The sequence below is a fragment of the Humulus lupulus genome, chromosome X (genome assembly GCF_963169125.1).
Source record: "Humulus lupulus chromosome X, drHumLupu1.1, whole genome shotgun sequence".
NCBI classification, from domain to species: Eukaryota; Viridiplantae; Streptophyta; class Magnoliopsida; order Rosales; family Cannabaceae; genus Humulus; species Humulus lupulus.
Window position 1 is genome coordinate 201,725,967 of NC_084802.1, and position 26,128 is coordinate 201,752,094.

At 36.1% G+C, this 26,128-nt stretch overlaps 1 protein-coding gene across 1 annotated transcript; it reads left to right on the forward strand.

Annotated features, from left to right (window-relative positions):
* The first annotated feature begins 14,158 nt into the window (after window positions 1-14,158).
* Window positions 14,159-19,032, forward strand: LOC133807056 (protein IQ-DOMAIN 32). Its single transcript, XM_062245194.1, has 6 exons — window positions 14,159-14,486; window positions 15,419-15,757; window positions 15,843-16,031; window positions 16,530-16,610; window positions 16,707-18,450; window positions 18,559-19,032. The coding sequence occupies exons 1-6, from the start codon at window positions 14,403-14,405 to the stop codon at window positions 18,576-18,578; spliced, it is 2,457 nt and encodes an 818-aa protein (XP_062101178.1). The 5' UTR covers window positions 14,159-14,402; the 3' UTR covers window positions 18,579-19,032.
* The last annotated feature ends 7,096 nt before the right edge of the window (window positions 19,033-26,128 follow it).

The window sequence follows — 26,128 nt, forward strand, 5'->3', positions numbered from 1 at the left end:
GGCTCTGAGGAAGAGGTTGGCTAGGCAGTGGCTCTCCATTGCCTTGTTCTTGGTTAGTAGGGTCAAAAGTGGTGTGTCTTGTGTTCACCATTGTTGCTGATGTTCAAGATCAACTCAAGCTTTCTCAAGCTCTCAATGAAAGCACCAAAATGTTTACCGAGTTTTTCGAAAACTAGAATTATGAAAGATTAGAGAGCTTAAAAGAAAGGAGTTAAGAGAAGTAAACAAAGTTTTTACGTGGTTGGGGCGTTAATGAGCCTTAGTCCATGAGTTAGATGTATTAAAGCTTAGAGAGCTTTTGACAATGGAGTTTTCTGCAAGTTTGAGGAAAGTAATTGCTTACAAGAAAAAACTAGGATCCCCTCATCAATGTACCACTATTCATATTTATAGGCAAGCGAGTGCACTGGGCTTGGGCTGGGCTAGTCTGGGCCCAATAAGGGTGTAAATATCATTTGCTTCTCTGATGGAAGCCCAATACAAAGGATTGAAGTATAAAACATGCATTAACCAAGGCCCACTGGGCCAGCCCAAACAAGATCTTATTATATGACACGCGACAAACTGGTGTTTTTGTCTGGGTGTTATGGGCTACGAGGAAGATTTGGGGGACAAGATCGGTCAATGTAGTGGCGGCGCAGTTCTGAGCCAACAGCGTACAATCCCGAGGTAGCCTCCTCTGCAGGTTACTTATGGGGACAAATGTTCCACGCTTCTTGGGACGATGTTAGTGTCGAGGGTACTTTATCATGCCAAACTCGGCCAACTGATCCAAGTCCGTTTACCAATGTCCCCCTCCGTTTACCAGGGTCCCGGTCCGTTTACTAAGACCCGGGTTTATCCACAGCGATCCCGGCCTACTCTCAGATTTGGGAGCCGTGACCTCTTTTACTGCATCTCAGGAGACATCTCGGTACGCGGTCCTGGGATTATACAACTTGCCCCAGCGATGGTCCCGACTTGTACTCCTGAATACCCCTTGGGCCTTGCCAAGACTAGTGTTGCCAATATTCGTTTTCTCTTCGTCTACTGGACCCGATCTGGTCTTTAACTCCCTAGAAGGTGGCCCATGGACTTAGAGTGTGGATCTATACATTTTGGAAGAAACGGGGATAACAGATGGAGTGATAAATCGTTTGGCAATGCACTTGACTTATTTAAAAGAGCATTACCAAAAGGTGAAACATTACCCAATTCTCTTTATGAGACCAAAAAATTAATCAACACACTAGGACTTGATTATGAGAAAATGGATGCATGTCCGAAAGATTACATGTTGTATAGAAAAGAACATATTAATGACACAGAATGTGAAGTATGCTCTACACCAAGTTACGTTAAATATAACAATTTATATTCTTATTTTTTTAGCCGACATACTTTCTAGATTAGACAACTTTACATTTTAATTATCAAAATAGGAGTGAAGCTAAAGTCTTGCACCACTTTCCGTTGATACCAAGGTTACAAAGATTATTTATGTCATAAAAAACATTTGATTTTATGACATGACATCATAAAAGAGAACATACAAGTGATGGTTGTATGAGACACCCAAGAGATTCTCCAGCATGGACTACTTTTGATCACAACCACAAGGATTTTGCCACAGATCCATGAAATGTTAGACTTGGGTTAGCTTCTGCTGGAATGAATCATTTCAAAACATTAAGTGTTAGCCATAGTATATGGCCAGTTATTTTGATACCATATAATCTTCCGTCGTGGATGTGCATGAAACAACCTAATTTCATTATGTATTTACTCACACCCGGTCCAGATGCACCTGGAAATAATATTGACATATATTTGAAACCATTGATTGAAGAGTTAATGAATTTATGGGAAATTGGAGTTGAAAGTTTTGATGCATCTACCAAAAAGAACTTTAATATGCGGGCATCTCTACTATGGACTACCAGTGACTTTCTAGCATATGCAAACTTATCAAGATGGAGCACAAAAGGAAAATATGCGTGCCCATCTTGTCATGAAGACACTTGTTATTTGTGGTTGAAGTACAGTAAAAAATATTGTTATATGGGTCATCAACGATGGTTAGGAATCAACGACCTATTCAGAAATGATGAAATTTTTTTTGACGACACAAAAGAGAAAAGAATGGCTCCAACACCATTAAGTGGCTCTATGATACTGGATACACTAGCAGGCTACCAAATTAAATTTAGGAAGACAACTGTTAATTCTCCATTGCCGTATGGTTGGAAAAAAAAGAGTATATTTTTTTAATTGCCATATTGGAAAGATAATTTATTACGCACAATCTTGATGTGATGCATGTTGAAAATAATGTATGTGAAAGTTTGATTGAGACATTATTGAGTTTAGATGCAAAAAACAAAGACAATTTGAATGTGCGTCTTGATTTAAAATATATGGGTATTAGATCTGAACTTCATCCAAAGGAGAGTGGGTCTAAGAAAACTGTCATTCCCCTGCTTGTTTTACATTAAGCCAAAACGAAAAAAATTGTCTTCTGTCGATTTCTAAAGACAATCAAAGTTCTAGATGGATAAGCTGCCAACATTTCTAGATGTGTTGATGTAAGGCAAAGAAAAATTTATGGTCTCAAAAGTCATGATTTTCATATTATTATGACTCAATTACTGTAATGCCTTGAATTCTCCGATGTGGTTTAATGGCGGGATTAGTAGGCCGGGAGGGCCATAATTGTTTAATTATGCCATTAAATGAGTATATGCATGCTTATGTGAATTATATTATAATATGATGTTAAATGCATGCATGTGGGACCACATTTGATAATAGGGGTGTGATGGTAATTTGGCCCGTTGAGGGTATAATTGTATGCATGTCGGTGATATATTGTTGAGACCACATTATAATGTGGGTTTGTTCGAGCTATTCGGCATGAGACGATCTTAGAATATTGATTAGCGGTCTAGTCATAACAGGTTTAAGTTCGAGGCTCGGGATGAGTCTCGGGGTGATTTTAATGATTAGAACGTTACCGGGAGTTAAAGGGTAACGGGATATGAATTATTGGTGTTTGGGATTATCGAGAATAGGGGGAATTGGAGGGCGTTAATTATGATTAACGAGATAGGTTGGAAAGGAAAATTTTGCCCTTGGGAGCCTTTAGAAATCTTTAATTGACCTAGGGGTATAATGGTCTTTTTACCCCTAGGATAGGTATAAACCCGTTTATGGCTGTAGACATGAAGAGAAAACAGAGTGTGATCAAGAGCTTACTCGTACCTTCCTCCTCCTTCATCTTCTTTGTGATTTTTGAGCACTTGTTGAGGATTTAAGCTTGGGAAGTAGGCCTTGGGAGTTTGGGAGAGTGGTCTACCATTGAAGAGCATCATAACCTGAGTTTGAGGTAAGTTTCTAGCCATTAGTTCCCTGGTTTGCTCTGTTTTGGTTGTTAGTTTCAGCTTATGATTTTGTTGTGGATAGTTGGAATTGATGGAAGTTTTGGTTGGGGTTTAACTTGGGTTTTGATGAGGGAGTGTTATAGATCAAGTTTAAGGGTTGTATTGGATGTTTGAGTGGTGTTTGAGCTTGGTTTGAAAGGTTGGTTCCAAGGAAAATCGCAAGGGAGGAAAAAACCAGAGTTTTGGCTGAACTATGGGTTGGGCCGCTGTAACGCCCTACTACCTTAGAGCCGTTACTAAGTGAGTTTAAAATGTGCAATTAACTCGTTAAGCGAGATTTTTAGAACAAAAGTGTGATTTAAACAAAAAGACAAGGTTGTAATCTTTAAAAGTACTCTATTCCATTAAAAGTTCAAGAGTTTAACATTCGGGATCCTAGAACTCGGTTTATAAAATATTTACAACTCAAAGCAAGTTTATAAGTAGTTAACCATCAAAACTAGGGTTTGTACAGCCGTTTCTCAAAAATATCCCTAACCAAAGCAGTTGGGCAGGCCAAACATGTACGCGCCGCCCCCACGCTCTCCGTACTCATGGATGGTTGACTTTCTCTTTGCCCTTACCTGCAACACAGAGCACTCGTGAGCCGAAGCCCAGCAAGAAAACTCAAACAGTACATAACATATGCATAATATACAGTCACTACAACAGATAGCTCATAACTAGTCAGACAGTCCATAAAATCAAACACATATACGGCCATGCCGTCCCAGAGGCGTTACCAAAGTCTGGGATCTCGGTCTATACCGTAAGGATATCCCATGTATCCATTGGGGTCTCACCCTAACCACGAGCACTTCATGTGCTAAGGGGTATTCCCGGCCTCACTGCCGTTCTTGGCCTTCGCCATTCTCGGCCCTTCGCTGTTTCCGGCCCTTCGCTGTTCATTCTTCTATTTCCACATTTAGCATACTCAAATAACAATCAAATACATAATCATTCATGTAATGCTACATCCTAGCAATAATATAATCTAGGACCGCGCCCTGCAACAAAACTATGGGCTCAAGCCCTGCTCTACGGGTGCTACAGTTTTCTTACCTGTATCCCGAGCTTTCCGATACACCAAGGCCGCGAGCACGGTCCTCTAACCTGAGCCTCTCCAAAGACCTAGTTACAACACATAAAAAAAACATCATTTAATACTAATCAATCCAAAACCACTTCCCGGGACCAATCCCACACTCTCGGAATCCCCAAATTCCTAAAACAATTCATCGGAAACATCCCCCGAACCCCCGAAGCAAAAGCTCAAAATTGCAAAATTCCATGTCCTGAAAATGGCCTAGCGCCGCGGCGCTGTCCTAGAGGGCCGCGGCGCCCAACAAGTCAGAGAGCATTTCCCCTTCCCAGAAACAGCCTCGCGCCACGGCGCCCAAGAACAGGGCCACGGCGCTCCTTCGCGAACCCAGAAATCTGGGTTTTTCCCCTGCATTTCCCCGAGCCAAAACACTCCCAATTCATCCCAAACTCATACCTAAGCCCCAAAACCAACTCAAAACCCCAAATAGACCATTTAACAACCTATAAACATCATAAGCAAACTCAATCACACCATCCCACCCAAAAATCCACTTTTGGGTTTCAAATTTCAGAAACCTAAACTATAGCTTCTAAGACTTAAACCATAGCTTGAAAAATATGCACCTTGCCTCTAAAATCTTAAACCACATCAGAAACAGAATGTAAACATATTAGAACTCTTACCTCAATCCAAACTCAGCTTGAACTCTTCTCAATTCCAGCTTCAAGCCCCCTTTTCTTTTGATTATCCTACTGAATTTCAAGTAAAACCAGCCACATCTCTTTTAGGTTCCCACACTTAATCTCTGTAAATTCAAGCTTAACTTCAGCAAAGACAGAGCACAAATTCTTACCTCTGAACAATTTTGGCCTAAGCTTGATCTTGGTTACTTCAAACCTCTTAATTCTCCTCCTAGAACTCAAATTCAGCTCCCTTCTTCAGCTCCTATTTTGTTCTATCTCTAGGTCTCAAAGTTTAGCATAAACCAACTATCACCAAGTATAATACGTAAATTCCCTTTTCCTTCTGCTGAAGGTTATCTATTTTGTCAAATGACCATTCCACCCTTCCTCAAATATCCTGTGACAGTCAAAATCCCGTGATTCGTAAGGGGAAAGACCGGGTAAGCTGTGCAATCCCACACTGCCTAGGGAAGGTCAAGTGTGATGATTCTAAGACTATGTAGGTATGGGACTACACAGTTGAAGAGAGCTTAAATGGATTGATGGGTACTACCTATATCAGGAAGGTGCATCTTCTTTTCGGTAGCCCATCACTTGAGAACTCCATGGTTAAGCGTGCTTGGCCTGGAGTAATCTAGGGATGGGTGACCTCCTGGGAAGTTTTCCCATGAAGTGTGCGAGTGAGGACAAAGCACGCTGGAAAGACTTGTCTTGGTTTGTAGGGCCAGTCGTCATTCCAAAAAGCAGCCATAGTGACGTGGGGCGTCACATATCCCTTCCTAACTAAACCTCAAAGCCTTTTCTGTCATTTCATTTCTATTGCTATTCTACCACTTTCCTCACCTAAAATCTGTTACCCTCAACAGTTACTAATGGTTACCCAGGTTACTCAATCACCAATAACCACAAATTCTCAACTTAACTCACAGAATTTCCCCAAAGTACTCCTAGGCTCCTCCCGAGCCGGGTATAAAATCCCGTTGTGACTTTTGAGTTATCTAGCTCTCTAGGACCGTCTCGGCATGTGCATCACATTAATATCCCCACACCCACGTGGTACAAACCACATAATACAATCATCACAATTATCCCCTCAACGGGCTAAAATTACCATTTTACCCCTATCATGCAAACGGGGTCCACATGCATATTTATACCACCTAAACATGCACTCTAATCACATATTCATTTAAATTCATATATTATCATATTAATTCACTTATTGCCCTCCAGGCATGCTAATCAAGGTCCTAAACCTTATTAGCAACTTAGGGTGTTACAGCCGCGGCATGGCTAGGGAGGGTCGCGGTGAGGGGTGGGCCACAGCATGGCTAAGGAGGGTCGCGACCCTTAGTGGCATTTTGGCCAGAAATGAGTTTTTGGCTCGGGGATGCTAGCCTTAGGCCTCGGGATCGATCCTACTACCTAGTTTAGTAGTATTCGATGTCTCAGAGGCTAGGTTTTGGTTTGGGAACCTTTGTTATTCATTTTATTGATGGAATCTCATAATTGGTTATGACCAAGTAACTGCTAAGGGAACAAAAGAAAAGTCATTCTCAAGGGTTGTTCTTACATTAATTCTCGCTCGAACCAGAGGTAAGAAAACTGCATCCCAAATGTGACATGCGTGGTTTTTCATGAGACATGTTGATTGTATAAATGTGGACATAAATTGATTATTGAATGCTTAGCAAATCTTTCTCACTTATGCATGGTACTGACTCATTAGTCAGAATTGGCAAAGGTGTCAGTATCAACTGTGAAGCTGTGACTCATTAGTCAAGTTCGGCAGTGGTACTGGGCACTGGTCACACAATGCTGACTCATAAGTCAGGAAAGGCCTTAGCGTGTTCAACGTAAGTCAATAAAGATTAGATCTAATCGATATCTGCATTGGATGACTCAAAGAGCATTAATGCCAGACCGACCTCAAGTTTGATGAATACTATAAGCGCTTGTGTGACTTACCCATCAGTCACTCATCTGTTAAGTTAGAGACTTACCCATCAGTCTCTCATCTGTTTAAGGCTAGTGGCTTACCCAGCAGTCACTCTCCTGTCTAAATTGGTGACTTGCTTGTCAGTCACTCAGTATGGTTTACTAGAACCTCAAGTGATATTCACTCATCTGTTTGAGAGCTATAAGCTCTGTGCGATTATAATTATAATCAGTTGTTAATATCCTTATGTATTACTGTGTTTTCTTGCTGGGCTTTGGCTCATGGGTGCTATGTGGTGCAGGTAAAGGGAAAGAAAAGCTCACCCAGCCTTGAGTGGAGAACTTAGGTGGTGATGTGTACATATGTGGCCGCTTGACCACCACGGCTAAGAAGTTCTCAGAGGAACTAGAGGGTTTACCCTATTTTTGCCGCTTAGGTCGGCGGGTTTGTAAATTTGAAACAGTAGTGACCATTTTGTGTTATAAACAACTTGTAAATGTTTTTGATGAGCTCATGAATAGTTTATATACTTAATAAAATATATCCTTTCTCTTTCATTGATTTTTCACCTTAGCCTGTTATTAACACTTAGAACACGTTTTTAACCAAAGGACTCGGGTAGCGGGTCAAATTTCTGGTTCACCGTAACTGTTCTGGGGTAACCAGGGCGTTACAATTACTACCACTAGCACTGAGGGGAATATCAAGTTCGCATGTTCGTCAACATTTAAGTACTTTGAGCAACTATTTTCGCACGATGTATTCAAAAGTTGCTCACCCACAAGATTTTATGCAACTTGAACAACAAATACCTATCACTCTTTGTAATCTTGAAAAATTATTTTCCCCATCAGTTTTTGATATCATGGTTCATTTGGTGATACACTTAGCATATGATGCAAGAATTTCTGGACCATCAGTTTAATGTTGCATGTATCCTATTGAAAGGTAACAATCTTGATTGATTTTCATTTTATTTAATTGTAAGACATTTGTTTTAATATTTTTTCTAATTTTCTATGTATAATTATAGATACTTGTCTAAGTTAAAGTCATAGGTTCGGAACAAAAGCAAACCAGAAGGTTGTATTGCCAAATGATATTTAGCTGATGAATGTTTGACGTTTTGCTCAAGGTACATGGAAGGTGTGGAGACGAAATTTAATCGCAAGCCTAGAAATTATAGTAATATGGAATCAAATGGAGAAACACTGCCTATTTTCCAAACGACAGGTCGACATTTGGGAAAAATAGATACAAAGACTTTAGATGAGGATACTAAAGTTAAGGCACATCGATATGTGTTATTTAATTGCAATATCGTAGATTCATTTGTTGAGTAAGTGTCATTTATTATATCTCTAATAATATTAAATACGTCAAACATCTTATAATTATGACTAATACTAATTCATTTTGTAGGGAACGTCGTAATATGATTGCACAACAAAACTCTCGTCAAACAGCAATGACCATCGATCAGATTCATAGCCAATCATTTCCTTCATGGTTTGCTAACAAGGTAAGTTGTTTTTTTTTTTTTTTTTATATATATAAATTTTGCATTAACTTAATAAGTCACATACACATTGACTATAGTTATTACTGTTTGTCAAATTAGGTAGAAGAATTATATGATAATGGGGATAATTGAGTATCTGAAGATTTACGTTGTTTGGCAAAAGGACCAAACAATGTTTCCTTTCGATTTAAAATATATCTAATAAATGGTTTCAGGTTTCACACAAAAGAAATCGAAAAAAACTTAAGAACCCAAAATAGTATGAGTTATTATGATTGCCAAGACTCAAAGTTTCGCAAGTAGTAGGGATCCAAATCTTGTTTTTGGAGAGGTTACATTTTATGGAATGTTAACTGATATTATAGAACTAGATTATTCTTCAGAAAATTGTGTTGTGCTATTTAAGTGTGATTGGGTTTCAAGAAGTGGCATTAAAAAAGAAAATTATTGCACAAGACTCAACTTTTCAAGATTGCTACGTGACGATGAGCCCTTTGTACTAACTTCTCAAGCAGAACAGGTAATGTATGCCGAAGACCTCAAACACGAAGGTTGGCATGTTGCTTTAAAAATAAATCCTAGAGACTATTATAATACGAGCGTGCAATCACACGATGAAAATGTGGAGTCTTATTTGCAAACTGAGGTTCGTAGTACCACTATTATGTTAGTTTGCTTAGGGAAGATATGCAAGACATAACTATTGATACATCATTGTCATTTGATACAAATGACATGGATGAAGAAGCTTAATTATTGTAATTTTCTTTCTTATTAATATTTTGCATAAATTGCTAAATTTTATTTGTCTTAATAATATTTATAGAGTTAAATTATATATTTTCAAAACAAATTATCATAATCCTATGCTAGTATTTATTTGATTATTTTTTCATCTATGATTAGGCCTACAAAAATAAACTACATTTAAACTCATAATATTTGTTTGTAAAATAAAAACAAATTAAAAAATAATTGACAAATAAAAATGCCACTAAAAAATCACTAACACTTTTGAAATGTCACTAAATACTATATTTTGTATCATTTTTACAATGCCACTGTAGATATATTCTAGTGACATTTTTTTAATGCTACTAAAACTAAATATTCACAAAGTAGTGACATTTTTCATCAAATGTCACTAAATCATATATATAGTGACATTTTAAAAAAAAATGCCACTAATTAAAATGTTATTTATTCTTACTAATTTGATATTTTTGATCAAATGTCACTAAAATACTATTATTGTGACATTTTTTGACAAGTGCCACAAATTAAAATGACACTAATTGATATATTTGGTGTAGTGTTTATACCATATTTTATATAATCAAAAAGGGATGAGGCTGGCCTAAAAAAAAAAGAAAAACTCTCAGTCATATTATTATTATTATTATTATTATTGATATAGTGAGATTTTTGTTAAAAAATAAAAATAAAAATCAAGGAAAAAGTACAAAGACAGCTAAAACGCACAATGAGATGAGAGTAGCCCTTCCAATCCAAGAGTCCCCCACTCAATTGTCATTTTCAATTATGACATGGCACTTGTATTTTACATGTTATAAGCTAGATTCTGGGCATCTCATCTGAGCAGAAGTGAGACACCACTCCTAATAATAATATTAATGATCTTTATATTGACTACTCAGATCTCTAACATGTGAGCTACGTAGTTTTTTCTTTTTCTTTTTTTTTTATTTCTTCTTTTGAATATTATTGTAGCTTAGCTACCCAACTGTCACACTCTAATAATTCTTACAAATTGTAAAACTACTTACAAAAAATTTATGCACACTTTTGTATTTGACATTAAAATTAGCCTAACCCAGAAAGAAAAAGAAATAAAGAAAGCAAAAAATGACAGCTAAGGTCGACAGCTCAAAATGAAAATAGAGTTATATAATGGTATTTTGTTACTTTTTAAGTAGTATTTTTTTATAAAAAAATTCATAAGGTTTTCCCATAAATGGTGAACCAATCATAGGGTGCTTTGAAAATAACATATATTTATATCATTCACTTTACATCACAGAAGGGTCACTCTCTCCCTCCCCCCATGTGACTAGTGGCTCCACCAAACGGTTCTTAAGGAGAGGTCCATAGGGTGGTGAGTCAATATTCATTTTGGGGTTGTACCTAGCTACCTATTAGTATTATGGTTAAATTAACTCTCCACCACCTATGAGTAAAATATATGCCATTGTTGTCAATATATGTGACCTCTCTCTTGCTCTATATCTTGCTTTGCTTTTAATGACCTTTCAAAGCAAACCATTAAATAATAAATGACCAACAAAAAGACACACTCAAATTTTAGATTAGATATGGTTAGGTGCTATTATTAGTTAGTGAATTCCCTTCAAGACCACACAACTAAAACTAGCTTAAGGAACAGATATATGTTTTTGACAAATTTAACATTTAAATCCTAATCGAATATAGTGTTCGGCTGTCAAGTAACATGGTTTTTCTGTTTTAGTTTCATGCTTTGATTGGCTTTAGGTCTTTCCATTATTAAATAAAAATTTAATTTCCCACACCTCAAAAACTTGACCAACTTTCATTATACGTAGCATAATTAAGTATCGCATTTAATTGTAAAAAACATTATAGAGCTTTATATGGAAGTTGAACTAATAATTCATTTTAAGAAAAATATAATAAGTTGTTATAAGGTGCTTTAAATTAATTATAAAATACTACTTCATATAGTGTTTGTCACCTTAAAATAATTATTAATTTTATTAGGTATTTTAAGGCGTTCACTACCACCAGGGCCGACTCTAATAGTGTGCAAGCTTGGCCCTTAAAAAAAAATGGCCCAATATTTTTTTTTAATATTTTTCAGATTTTTTTTTAATAAACTCAGTTAAACAACCCAAAATATAGGGCCTAATTTGATTTTTTTTTCTTTATTTTTTAATGATTTTTTAGTTTTTTTTTTCTTTTAGTGTTAAAAATTTTATTTACAAATTATAATTTTTTTATTAAGGGCCTAATTTTTAAAATTAGAACAGACCTCCAAAATATTTAAGACGCCTGGACTACCACGATATAAGAAGGCACCTCGATATAATGATCAACATACTTTGAGATATCTAACATCTTATCAAAAAATATTTCACTTATTATACATCTTAAATTAAAGACAAAATGACAATTCATGTAAAGTTGTACATACCTTTGGAGCAGCATTTAGAAGAAAACGACATGTCGTTGAATGATGAGTGAAATAGTGATATGATTGGGTGGCACATGACAGGCTCAAGGTCATGGCAACCCACTTGCGGATTGCAGGTCTCAAACATGGCACGCCTGGTGGGGCAGGTATCCCATGTGCTCTTACGTGTCAGTCCAGACAGTCATCCACGTGTCTAAGAAGGACGAAATAGCTGTCAACAGATGGGGTAGGTTAGCGGTAACTATTTAGAAAAGAAATACCAATTATTTGTTAGAGAGATACTCGACAACCTCCTTTGTATCCCTTAATACACCCTCTCCTTTTATTTATTCATAAAATCATAATCCTATTTCTCCCTCACATCACATGAAAACCCACCCTTAATGGGCCCACATCTCCTTATTGGGCCCAACTTACCTGATGATTCCTTTATGTTCCTTTCAAGTGCGTACATAAATAAAAATAAAAATCAATTTCTCAAGAAAAGCAGTTCGTGATAAAAAAAAAAAAAAAACTCTACTAAATTCTATTAACGGTAATTTAATTAAATTTAATCATAATACTAATAATAAGACAGATTTTAGCTATAATCAATTTTTTGTGATTAAAAAAAATCAACCTAGGGTTTTCCTTTTTTCAATGCCAATCGACGACGTTTATATGTCTAGTCATGCCTGAATGAGAGGATATCTCTGCAGATTAGATTGATAGGATTGAGCGTGAAAGGTGGCTGCTTTGGATCCTTTTTGTATTTCGTTAGAGGGTGAGATTTTTCCGTGGAGGTAGACGAGAGGTAGTAGATCTCAAACTTGTGGTTGATTTTTATTTTAGTTTTGTGGTGTTTTTGCCTAGTTTTGTTGGCTTTGTTTTGTTTAAATTTTAAAATAATAGTGGGTTTCGACCACCACCCTCTTAGATTAGTGGGGTTAATAATTATAATGGCTGAGAGGATGGTTTTGATTCCTATTGGGTGGTTTTTGCTTAGATTTGAAGGATTTTTCGATCTCTATTAGTCATGTGTTACATGTCATTTCGATATCTAGTATTGAAACTTATGACCATGATTGGTCGTTGTTTTATTTTCCTTATTCATAGTTTGAATAATGAAGTTGTTATAAAGTTGTTATCTTCTGTCTTATATTGAAAGGTTATTGGTTGATGACCAATCGTGAGGTTGATTTAATTATCAAATGCTCATTTAGAAAGAAAATCTTGTTTATTTCACACTTATTGGAAACTTGGAAAGTTTGATTGTTTGTAGCTAATTAGACCTTTAATCAAAGTTTCTGTTAGAGTTTTCTTTCGATTGATTATTGTAAACGGCTTAGTATGTCATTGTTAGTAGATTTTGCTCTATAAACATTATTTTCTCGTAATAGACTATATCTAATTAACTTATTAATGAATATTTACTTTACTTTCTAAAAAGAAAATCATAATAATAATACACTCTTTTTCTTTTCAGTAGGTGTTTTTCTTTTATAATTTCTAATTATTAGTAGAAAAGACAATAATTTGTTTGATTTTGTTTTGTTGTGGTTTATTATTAATATTTTTGTTTGGTAAACAAACGCTGCCTTATTGTCAAATGCACTGAATCTAAATCATTATTATTTTGGTTTTAAAACGATTGACATGTTACTTTTTTAGTTGAGAAGAAAGTATTAAATTGGGTATAGTTTTCATTCGTTATAAAAAACAGTGATTATTCAATAATTAGGGGGCCAATAAGTTATAGTTTTGATCTCAAGTTCTCAATTACACCAACTACAATTCATTAATCATTCTTATCATGACGCCCAAAAAAGAAAAACAAAATTATCTACTATCCATTTTCTCTCTCTTGTCTCTTTTTCTAATAAAATAGGCCACTTTTAATTTTAAAGCATAATTAAGTCACGAATTTTAAGATTTGATAACTGATCTCCAATAAAATGTTATAAAATTCCAAATATATTGTCCAATGAAAATTGAATGAGTATGGCTGTATTTAAAAAAAAAAAACAATTGCATTAAAAAATTTCAATATGATACTTTGGTTTATTCTTGGAAGATAGCAACAAATGTATGATATATAAAAAAGAAAAAACTTGGTCCAATTTTAAAGTTAACATCATTGTAGGTGGCTCATAGTCATACCAAGACAAAAATTGAGGCAATGGATAAACTCAAAGTAGTGGTTAGCACAAAATTAATTAAACTAAAATATCATCTCGATATTTTGATTATTTCTCGTATCGTGGATGAATCAACGGTAGGATAAGAAGAATAACAATTATTTAAATAATTAAAAAAGAAGGAGAGATCTGACAGCTTTTTTTTGGTAAAAAGATTTGTCTGTCCCAACGGACAAAGACCGTGGAGTTTTTTTTTGTTGAGAAAACAAAGGCCGTGGAGTTGAATAAACGGAACGGGGTTGATAAATGGCGGATTCCAAAGCAACAAAAGTAAAGCGGATTTAAGGAGTTTGTTGAGGTCCGGGTTCTTAACTAATGTTTCCAATTTCCAAGTTCCAACACCTACATAGACGCTTTTGTCTGTGTCTGCGAGTGAGTGAGTTTAGTGGGAGAAAGCTAGAGAGAGAGAGACGCACACAGAGAGTGAGGAGGAAGACTGTGAGTGAGAATGGGGAAATCTACTTCTTCTTGCTTCAAAATTATTACATGTGGTAGCGATTCAGCGGAGAAAGATGATCTTGAACTTGCTGAGGTATCTCATTGACTCACTCTCTCACTCTTTTGTTTAATTTGTTGATTTTAATATTGTATTGAATCGCCGAATAAGCACTTACATTCATCGCCAATACATTGAGTACAATCCGTTGTTTCTTAGATATCTAATTCATTTATTTTTCTTTCTTTCGTTTGATGTGAAGATCTGAGAAATCTACTTGTTCTTTTTTATTCATATATTTCTGTTTTGATATTTTGATGTTTTTACCGAACCAAACCGATAGTAATTGAGAACTTCTAATTTTGCTTATTTTTCTTTTCATTTTGAGAATTTTTTTATACCCCTGGAAATGTGATTGTGAATCAATTTGTGGTCGTGATTTTTATTCCCCTAAAAAAATTTAGTGTCGAATTTTCTTCCTTTAATTTATTGGAAAAAATGTAGTTGTAATAATATATTATTTAATATACTAAAATAATTAGTTTTAAGAATTTTCTATTTTTGCATAATTAGTTTTAAGATTTTTTTGGGCATATTTTTAAGAGATTCATTTTTATGTGTGAATGAGAATTCAAAAAAAGGAGTTAAACATTTTGATTTTAGAAAAAAAAATTGTAATTCTGTTTTTTATAAAATATTCCAAATTATTGATGGCATTCGTTTCTCTTACATCCAATTAAACAATAGAACCTTCGGATTAAATTCAATCATTTTACACAATTGATTTTTTTTTCAACCACTATTATAGAAGCAGCCTGTTATATAGATAGAATATATATATATATATATATATACTTGCAAACTCAATTATTGGCGCTTACTAGAATATTAAGTTCAGTGAGAAAGTGAATTGTATGGCATGTTCGCCAAGATTTAACTATAAGACTGGTGTATAACAGTTTTGTTCTATCCTTTCTATCAGTGTATTTTCTGTTAATTAAGTTAAGTGTAAACCAATTTTCTTCTAGAGCAAGGGTCCAAGCGATAAACGTGGGTGGAGTTTCCGCAAGAGATCTGCCCGTCATCGTGTGCTAAGCAACACTGTAATAACTGAAACCCCCGCTTTTGGGAATAAGGAAGGTCCAGACTCTGCTACTCCAAACTTTGAAGCACCAGCTGACACCAATGTTCCTGAGAAAATCACTGTGTTACATTGCAATTCTGAGAAATCCCAATTGCCGACTCCAGTCAATCCCAAAGATTCTATAACTCTCCTTGAAGTTACCACTGAAAGTGAGGCTCAGACAGATGACAAACTGGATGAGGCTGTTGTCATTGCAATCCAGACTGCCGCCAGAGGCTTCTTGGTAGTTTTTGTTTCTGATTTTTTCAAGTCTGAAACTGGATGGGTTGTAGCCATTTGAACTAATTTTTTGTCAAATTATTGATCAGGCTCAGCGAGCACTGCTAAAACACAAAAATGTAGTCAAGTTGCAAGCTGCTGTTCGAGGTCATTTGGTTCGTAAGCATGCTGTTGGAACTCTACGTTGTGTTCAAGCCATTGTGAAAATGCAAGCTCTTGTTCGTGCTCGCCATGCTCGGCTAACTGTGGAGGGACCATGTCAAAATTCAGATGGGAAGGTAGTGTTGCCCCACTCTAAAGTACCTAGTCTTGTTCACATTTTGTACCCACCTTATCAAATTGCTTATAAGTTAGAAAAGTTCATGGACCCATAGTTTCTCCTAGGTCTCATTTGCTACTACTGAAAGAATTTAGTAATACCAAAACAACCTTGCTCTTGAATGGAATTCTCATTCAAATAATGTTTAAGGGATGCTTTACTGTTTGAGACTGGTGAAGGGTAGTTGTTCACTATTGGTATGTTGAAACTTATGTCTGGGAGTTGAAATTTTGCATTAGATACTTTTCAAGTTGTTAGTTATGCCATAAATGATGATATCATTACTGATGTCTGGTTATGAAATTTGATTCTTTACTTTCGCTTTCAGACTCTGATTAGTCTAATTTCCACCAGCTTATGGTGTTTGATGGTGTTATGGTCTTGTCTAAGTACTACATTAAGTTTGACAATGCAATTGTTACATAGTATGACAACATTAGTATTGTTCTTTTTTCAGAAGCAAGAAACTTCAGCAAACAAATCAAGTGGGACAAGCGCTGGCATGGAGAAGCTACTTAGCAATAAATTTGCTCGCCAGGTATAGTTGATAACATTCTTTCTTTGTGCAAGTTTTGAGACTGTTTCTAACAAATATCTATATATTGGCTGATTGGTCTATTTTATTGAATTGTAGCTTCTGGAATCAACTCCCAAGACCAAACCAATTGATGTCAAGTGCGACCCTTCAAAATCTGATTCTGCTTGGAAATGGTTGGAGAGGTGGATGTCTGTCTCAACAGTGAGTGCTGCTGTGTCAAAGAACGAAGTGTCAGTTACAGAGCAGCAAGGAGAGAAGAATGAAAATTTTGAGTCTCTATTGGAGGACACCACTGTAGAACCTGAAGTTATTTGTGAGTCAATGGACTCAAAGTTAAGTGTTCATGAATCAGCTGTGCAATCTGAAAGTGAAGACAATCTAATTACTTATGAGGCAGACGAATTTGACTTTCAGGCTGGCCATTCTTCCACTTCTTCGGCCAGAGACAATTTGGAGCAGCCTCAGCAAGAGCACACAAGGACATCTGATGTGAAAGTGACCTCAGTAGAGATAAATTCTATTAAAAAAGAATATGTGCAATCAGATGTAGATTCTCAACTGGAGAACAATTCTCTTTCTGGTGGACCTGAAACAGAAGCTGAACAACCAAAGCGTTCAATGAAAAGACTTGCCACAGATGAATTAGAGACTGAGAGCAAGAAATTTGTCTATGGATCAAAGAAGACAAGTAATCCTTCATTTATGGCCGCCCAGTCAAAATTTGAAGAGCTGAGTTTAGGTGTTAATCTGGGTCAGCCTATGAGTTCATCCAATCAAGAATCTGGGGACGAATCACACAAGGACACATTTTCTTTTGAGGCACATTCTGAAATTAGGACCAAGGAGGTTGTTGTTATGGAAAGTCCAGTTCATGGATCAAGGCTTCAAATTGGTGGCTCAGAGTGTGGCACTGAACTCTCTGTAACTTCAACTCTTGATTCACCAGATAGGTCTGATATTGTAGCCATAGAACGTGAACCTGAAGCCAAAGTTTCAGATGAAGAGATTTGCAATCCTAATCCTAATAACATCGTGGAAAATTTAGATCTGAAGGAAATTGATGTTCCTACAATCCCAGAATCTAACTTGTCTCATTCAATCCCAGAACAGCCTGAAAATCTTGATGTTGTGCATGGTGATTCTGTTAGTTCTGTGATTACTGTGAACTCCCCTCCAATGGAGCTGAATCCGGAGAGAAATACATCTGATTTTCAGAGAGAATCGGAGTACCACTCTATCACAGGTGCTCAAGCACACGCGTTATCTCCGCAAGCTTCTCCAAGAAGCCATATGACTGCTGCTGAATCCCAAGGAACACCTGCTAGTCATATGACTGTTGCTGAATCCCAAGGAACACCTGCTAGTTATATGTCTGTTTCTGAATCCCAAGGAACACCTGGTAGTCAGGTTTCAGTGAAAGCCAAAAGAAATAGATCTGGCAAGAGCAGGTCTGATCAGAAACGTGAGTCCCTGTCTGCTATTAAGAAGTCACCCTCTAATGCAAGTCATGAGTCTGGCTCAAGAAGTAGCATGGAAAAATTGCCTAAAGACCAGAAAAATGGGAAGCGACACAGTTCTTTTGTTGCAACGAAGCTCGAGCATAGTGAACAAGAACCTAGAGACAGCAGCAGCAACAGTTCTATCCCCCACTTTATGCAAGCAACGGAATCTGCTAGAGCAAAGCTCAATGCAAATAGTTCTCCAAGATCCAGTCCTGATGTGCAAGACAGAGACATTTACATCAAGAAGAGACATTCTTTGCCTGGTACAAACGGAAGGCAGGGATCTCCTCGTATCGAAAGGTCTACGTCTCAAGCACAGCAGGGGACTAAGTCAAATGGTATTCATTGAACTCTATGCTTATGGTTTTAGTTTTTTTAAGATTGTATTGCTCTTCTTGTCTCAATTTTTTCAAATAAAATAACTGGTTCTTCTTGCTTTCATTCAGAGAGAAAATGGCAGAGGTGAGGATTGGTCAGACCTACGTTTAAAAGAAAACGCAAATGGTAGCAGAACACCAGTCCTTAACACGCAATTTGAAGTCGTTAGTTGATCTTACATTGACTGGTAGCTAGCTACTTTTTTTTATACTCCAGCCTCTTCTGTGTGAACCATGCGCCTCAATCTATTAATCCACACAAAGTTCCTAGGAGTGAGTCTTTCTATATATATGGGACACTGAGTGAGGTTTTGTGTACATTTCTACTGTTACCAGTTACCACTACCATTATTTTATAATTATTATTATTATTTTTTAAAATGTAACTTTCTCCAAATTCTATATTTTGAATTGGGTGTTATATTAGTAGGTTTGGTATAGACGCATTTGGCCATTTGCTTGAGGCAACTATAAGGTGAAGAGCTTCTACAAGGCTTCCTTCCCGGGTGTCATTGTAATAATAAATTGGATATTAATTCTCTATTTTTCTATCGATTTAATTTTCACCACATTTATAATTTCTTTATCCATCCTTTTTTTTTTTTTTTTTAAAGGATTCCATCCTTTAAATTTGGTGGGGTTATTTTCTTTGGAAATTTTGAGGCTTTATGCTTTCAAATACCCATAATTAAAACAATACGCCAAGTTTGATCATTATTGGCGAAGTATGCCTTTCTCAACAAAAGGGACAACGTTGCCCTACTCATTCAAAGTTCTCTCTCAAACCTTCTTATTTCTCGTCTCTCTCATTCTCTCTCCTTTCACACCATTAGTACCTCATCTGTCCATGGAACTATCAATTTTTTTTCTTCATATATTTTTTTTAAGAGTTTTCCTCGTGTTTTTAATGAATTAAATTAAAATTTAAACTCAAAAAAATATTTAGTTAAGACACTAATTCATGGATTTTAAAATTTATATATAAGATTTTTTTTTTGTTTTTTGTTTTTTTTTTTCAAGCAGATTTTTGATTAAAAACGATGTTCAACGATGATCTAACGATGGTGTCATGAAAACTTGATCTCTTAGGCAAAAAATGATGTTTTGACGATAGTGTCATGAAAACTTAGTTTTTAGGAAGAAAGAAAAAAGATATGTTTAACGATGGTGCCATGAAGAAAAAAAATAATGCTTAATGATGTTTTAAGGATGATGCCATGAAAACTTGATCTTTTAGGCAAAAAAACAATAGTAAATCGATGTTTGACGATGGTCTAGGGATGGTCCCATGAAAATTTGATTTTTAAGGCAAAAACGATTCAAAATGATGGTTTGCGATGAAATTTTATAAAAACTTTGGTGAGGTATTTTCATTTGAATATCAGTTTGAGGTTTTTTTAGATCTGCACGTGTAGAACCTTAAATTTCGGGTGTAGAACAACAAATTTCAAGATTTGTCCGTTTGAGGCCATAATGAAGATTAATACTTGAATATTTGAATTTTTAGGTTCTATACACTCTAAATTTAAGGTTCTACTCATTTTAAATGTGAAGATCTCGAAAAAAAAAAAATACAAAAGAAACCTCAAGCTAACATTCGAGTGAAAAGTCCTCACCAAAGTTTTTTTTTTATCAAATTTCATCGCAAAACTATCGCTTTTCCCTCAAAAATCAAGTTTTCATGTCACCTAGACCATCGTTTAGCATTGATTTACCATCGTTTAGCATTTTTTTTTGTCTAAAAAACCAAATTTTCATTGCATCATAGTTTTTTTTCCCTAAAAATCAAGTTTTCATGGCCCATTACTAGACTATCGATAAGCATTGATTTACTATTGTTCACTGTAAATTGATGAAATGAGTGTTTAAAGAAGGATTTATAGCGTAGATATTTTTGTTTAAGTGAGAAAGAAAGAGAAAGAGGAGAGAAGAAGAGAATATAGGAAAAATGATAAAAATTGTGTTTGGGACAAATTTGACAAAAATTGGTTGGAAGGCATATTCTTGTGATAATTATTAAAGTTGGCATAGAGAATAAATATAAGATAAATATAGAGTATTAGAGCATCTCTAATGGAGTGTAAAAAATGTGGTGCATTATTATATTTAGCACATTTTAGTAAAATTATCAGTCCAATTGTGTTCTAAAAGGTGTACCAAATTTAACATATGTTGAAAGCTGTGTCAAATTTGGCACAAGATATAGCATGAGCTAAATTTTGTACAACAATTAATATCATTTTTTTATTTACTATATTACCACTAATTTATTAATTAAAAATTAATAACTACTTTTTTTACAATAAAAAATTAAAAAATAGCATTGGAGCACAATTGTAAATATTTAGCCAAATATAACATTGATTTATTTTTTGTGCTAAATTTAGCACAAAATTTACATCTTGTATTGGAGATAGTCTCAGATGCATAATACCTTTATTTTTATTTTGCCATTAAATTTTTAATTTTATGGCTTCCACATAATGAATTGAGTAGTAAAATATTTGTTGAAAGAAAAAAATATATAATTAAATTATTTTAATTTATGCTTAACTTGATTTTGACTAAGACCCGTGATCACTCATGTTTTTAATTATAAAATACATATAGGTGCCAATACTTTAAAAAGTTTAAAGATTATAAAAAGTTAAAGAAGAAAATTTAAGTCACATAATTAAATATTAAAAGAAAAAGAGATGAATGTGTTGATAAGTAATGTGGGAAGATATTGTCACTTTGAAGCATATGAAAAGACGAAGTATATATCGAAACTTAAAAATATCGATTTCGATTATCCAAAAAAAAAAAAAAAATTACAAAAATACACTAAAAGTTAAAAAAAATATGAAAAATATGGTGCATTAAAAAAATACAGAATTTTTAGATAAAAACACCGAGAGGCAAAAGCGTAAATATAGTGTGGAAAAATTGTAAATAAAAGTGGTAAAATATAATTTTTTGTGCTCAACGTTTATAAACTTGTAAATATCTGTTGCAAAATTGTAAACATCTGTTACATGTTTGTAAATAACATTTACAAAAATCAGTTTTAGAATTGTATTTTTTTTTTTACATAAAACTTATGAATAAATTCGTAACTAAATTTTTTATTTTTGTACCAATAGTTTACAAATTTAGTTTCATAACTAAGAAATATATATTTTGTAACTAACATTTACAAAAATAATTTATTGTTAAGAAATCGTAACCAAAATTTACATAAAAATAATATATTTCTTCATATTGTTATAATATTGTAACAAAAAATTACAGGAATCATCATATTTATACTATACAACTCAAAAATATAAATTTAAGATATTCATTATTTATAAAACACTTTATTAAGGGAAATCTACAGAAATACATTAAAATATAAAAAAATATATGAAAATCTATTACAAATTTGTAAATACCTGTTACAATTGTAAATATTTGTTACAAATTTGTAAACATCTATTGCTAAATGGTAAACAACTTTTACATTTTTGTAACTAATATTTAGAAAATTAGTTTAAAAAGAGATTAAATTGTAACTAAAAAATTTATTTTTGTAACAAAAGTTTCTTAAACTAGTTTTATAATTAGAAAATATATTTTATAACTAATATTTACAAAAATATTATATAATTTTTATTAGCATAATTGTAACAAAGATTTATAATTCTAATTTAAAAATATTAAAATAATAATATTGTGACGATCATTACCTATATTGTAATATATAATTATTAAACTAATAACTAATGTAACTCATAGATATTGATTTTTTTAGTAATCATGGATATTGAATTCGAAAGCAATAAATAAAACATAAATTTATTTAGTTTGATCAATTTTTTTAATTATTTATCCTTTGTTATTTTTATAACATCTCTCAACATATATACTACTAATTTATTGATTGACTTAATTAAAATAAGTTTATTTTTAATAGTAATATTATATGTTTTCTTAAAGTAATATCATAATTATTTTGTCTATATAATGCTTTGTTAACCTATTTAAATATCAAGGAAAAAATAAAATATTAAAAAAACAAAAAAAAGAGAGGAAAAAAATGTAGATTACAGAGACAAAAAAAAAAAAAAAAGGATAATATTAGCAAAAAGACAAAATAAATTTAGTTTATATATATTTATATATAAAAATAACATATTATAAAAAAAAACATTTATACTGCTGTTGGAATCATTGTGTGGGTGATTCAACAAAAAAAAAAGAATTAATTTGTAGGTAAACACTAAAGCAGAATGTTATACCCAGATTTCGAGCTATGTTAAATATGACCTCGAAAGTTGGATTCACAGCAAGTGGACTCATAGGGTTTAAAGTATGCTCCAGGATTGAATATCGAGCCTTCAAGGCTCGATACGACCTCGAACGTGGCGACCTCGAAATATTCATGATCTCGAAAGGTAGCCTCCGAGATCGATTCATCATCGGGGATGATATCGGATCAAGGGTTCCTAGCCTGACGCGCGTACGACCTCGAAGCCAAGTGACCTTGGGAGATGTCATTAGCTCGAAAGCTGACGAGAAATCTGGGAAGCTAAAGCCTTGGAGATATGTGATAAAAACCTTGAATATCTATAAGTGTTGTCCATACGAGATGTAATCCCCATTTATTGCTGTAAATCCCCTAGAATCGTGGGATATTATTTGGTCAGTTATACGTCCCCTGGTTTTCAGGGGACGTTTCCTTTTATATTTGATTATAGGCATTTAAAGCCATTTAATTTATTTACACAAAAAGAGTAACTACCCAAAATATGTGGGATAGTATTCCGCAGCCTTCTCCATAAATAGAGAGGTCATGCACCATTGTAATGGACCGAAATTCTGAACCTTGAGAGAAAACTCTGAAGAATTCATCCTTGAAGGATTTTCAGAGACAATCTTGAGTATTAATAACAGAGACTCGTGGACTAGGCAGATTTAACTGCTGAACCACGTAAAAATCGTGTGTTTGTGTTGTTATATTTCAATTGGCCATTATCAGTTATTGTTTACGTGCTCTCCTTTCACTGTTGACGAAAAACGGCGTCAACAGTTTGGTGCTTTCATTGAGAGCCTTAAGCATTCATCCCTGAGAAAATCATGGCCACAAACAATCAGAACACGCCTGAAGAAAATTACCCAAGACGTCCTGGAAAGCAACCAATGGAGAACCCGGACGTTGAGGAGAGAAGTGGGTCTTCTGATTCCCGGGGACCACCTCCTCCACCAAGGGATGAGGACATGTACTACAATCCAGAGCGGTACGTTCCTATTGTAGAACTTGAAAACCGGCAATTGAAGCAGCTGTTGGCAGAGGCCAACAAACGGAATGAGGAGTTGACAAGGATAGCCGCAGAGGCGCAGGTGGCTCAGCCCCCGCCTCCGCGCGAAAACCAAGTCCCTCCTCCAAGGGACGTGCATGTTCCTCCCAGGAGACCCCGCGGGCGGCCACGAAAGGATGCTGCCACAAGGTAGCCGACTCAACCTCCAGCACCAGCAGAGCCATCCGCTCCACCTAGGCCCCAGAGGGGCACTCGAGTTCGGGCCCCGGCTAACCCTTCTGTGGAAGTCCCTGCAGGAACTGAGAATAACTGAACCCCTGCAGAGGCTCGGACTCAGGTACCTGGGAGCGCACCGAATGCGACTGACCCATCTCGGGCAAATTCTGGACCCTCTAGGCCGCGACAAGGGTGGCAGCCACCGTCGCCAATACGGTTCCCTCCGTCACCCATAAGATATCCTTCACCCCCTCGCAGGAACACTCAACCAGTTCGAGATCAGGATGAAGGACGTACAGGGGAAAAACAAGGAAACAGGGAGACTTTCCAGGAGCGGAGAGGCACTCCATCTGAGAAAAGTCAAACGTCTTGGTCTCGCACGGCGGAGACGAGGCGACGTGGGAAGAATCCATCACGAAATAACCGAGCAATGAGTTTCACCAGTGATGAGTCCGGAGATACCAAGTCCGTCAGTAAACATGACCGAGGTCGTAATAAAACTGGAAGCCGCAAGAATCGTCCCGACCTGCGAGATCATCTGAACCAGAGTCGGGGTAATGGAGATCAAACAAATCTGGACCTGAGGGATCGCTTGAATAGGCGTAGAGATCCCTTGCGGAGACGCGAGCCTGGAATCACGATCAATGACAATCAATTCCAGACAGCACTTCCTACTGACCCAATCCAAGAAAGAATCGATCAGCTCGAAAGAGCCTTTAGGATTTTAAAGAATGAATGAGGAAATGGTCGATATGAGGACTCTGATGAGGAGCTCGAGCCGTTTGCTCCTCATATTTCCAACACTCAATTTCCTCAGGGGTTTCGGATTCCTCACGTCCCAACGTTTGAAGGAAAAACTGACCCGTGTAGTCACCTGAGCACGTTCAACACTATCATGAGAGCCAGTAACGTGGGTTACGAGCTCAGGTGTATGTTGTTTCCAACATCATTGGCAGGACCTGCCAAAAGTTGGTTCGAAAAATATAAGAGACACTCAATAACCTCATGGGAGCAGTTGTCTAAAGACTTTAAGAAGCAGTTCAGAGTGATGATGGGGGTCAGGCCAGAGGCATCCACCTTAACTAACGTCCGACAACAACCGGGCGAAACACTAAAAAGTTACCTGACAAGATTTAATTTGGAAGTAGCCCGAGCTCAGGACGTTGATGACAGTGGGCACCTAATGGCTATTCGAGCTGGTGTATTACCAGGAAGTGCCCTTTGGGACGACATGCAAGGGAAACCAGTAAGGTCAATAACCGAGTTTAACAGACGAGCGCAGAGGTTTGTCAATGTAGAGGAAGCGAGGTCGACGCTCAAAGCGACTGCCCAGTCCGAAACTACAACGATAAATATCAACTCTGCCTCAACCTCGGCGGACCCAGCAGCTCCAAAGCCTGCCATGGAGAACCCCTCCAAGAGGAAAAAGAACGAAGGAAGTAACCCCGAAGCTGAGGGAGGAAAGAAAAAGAAAGGGGAGAGATATTTCTCCGTGTATAGAGTATACACCGAGCTCAATGAGTCTCGGGAGAACATATACCTGGCTAATGAAAACCAGGTCCCCTTTAGGCGCCCGGACCCGATGAGGAATCAAAAATCCAAGAGGGACTCCAGTAAATATTGCTGGTTCCACAGAGACACCGAGCATACAACAGATGAATGTCGACAATTGAAGGACGAGATCGAAGGGTTGATATCGAGAGGTTACTTCCGGCAATATGTCAAAAACCAGAGTACTGGTCAGACGGCCGTGAGCCAGAGAATATCCGTGCCCCCAACGACACAAAACAATAACTCCCGAGCTCGGGAAGAGGATAGGCCCCCGCCGATTGATGGAGAGGATGTAATAACCATCTCGGGAGGGCCTCACCTCGCAGGAGGGGGTAGGAATGCCCAAAAGAGGTATGTTAACGAGTTGAAGACAGGGGACGGGTCTCCTTATGAACCCGAACCTAGGGCACCAAAAAGCCAGAGGATTGAAACACAACCAATAACCTTCACCGAGGAAGATGCCTCCCATGTTCAGTTCCCTCATCATGATCCGCTGGTCATTACTCTTCAGTTGGCCAATAAAAGGGTCCACCGAGTTCTCATAGATAATGGGAGCTCAGTCAACATCCTTTATAAAACAACCCTTGAGA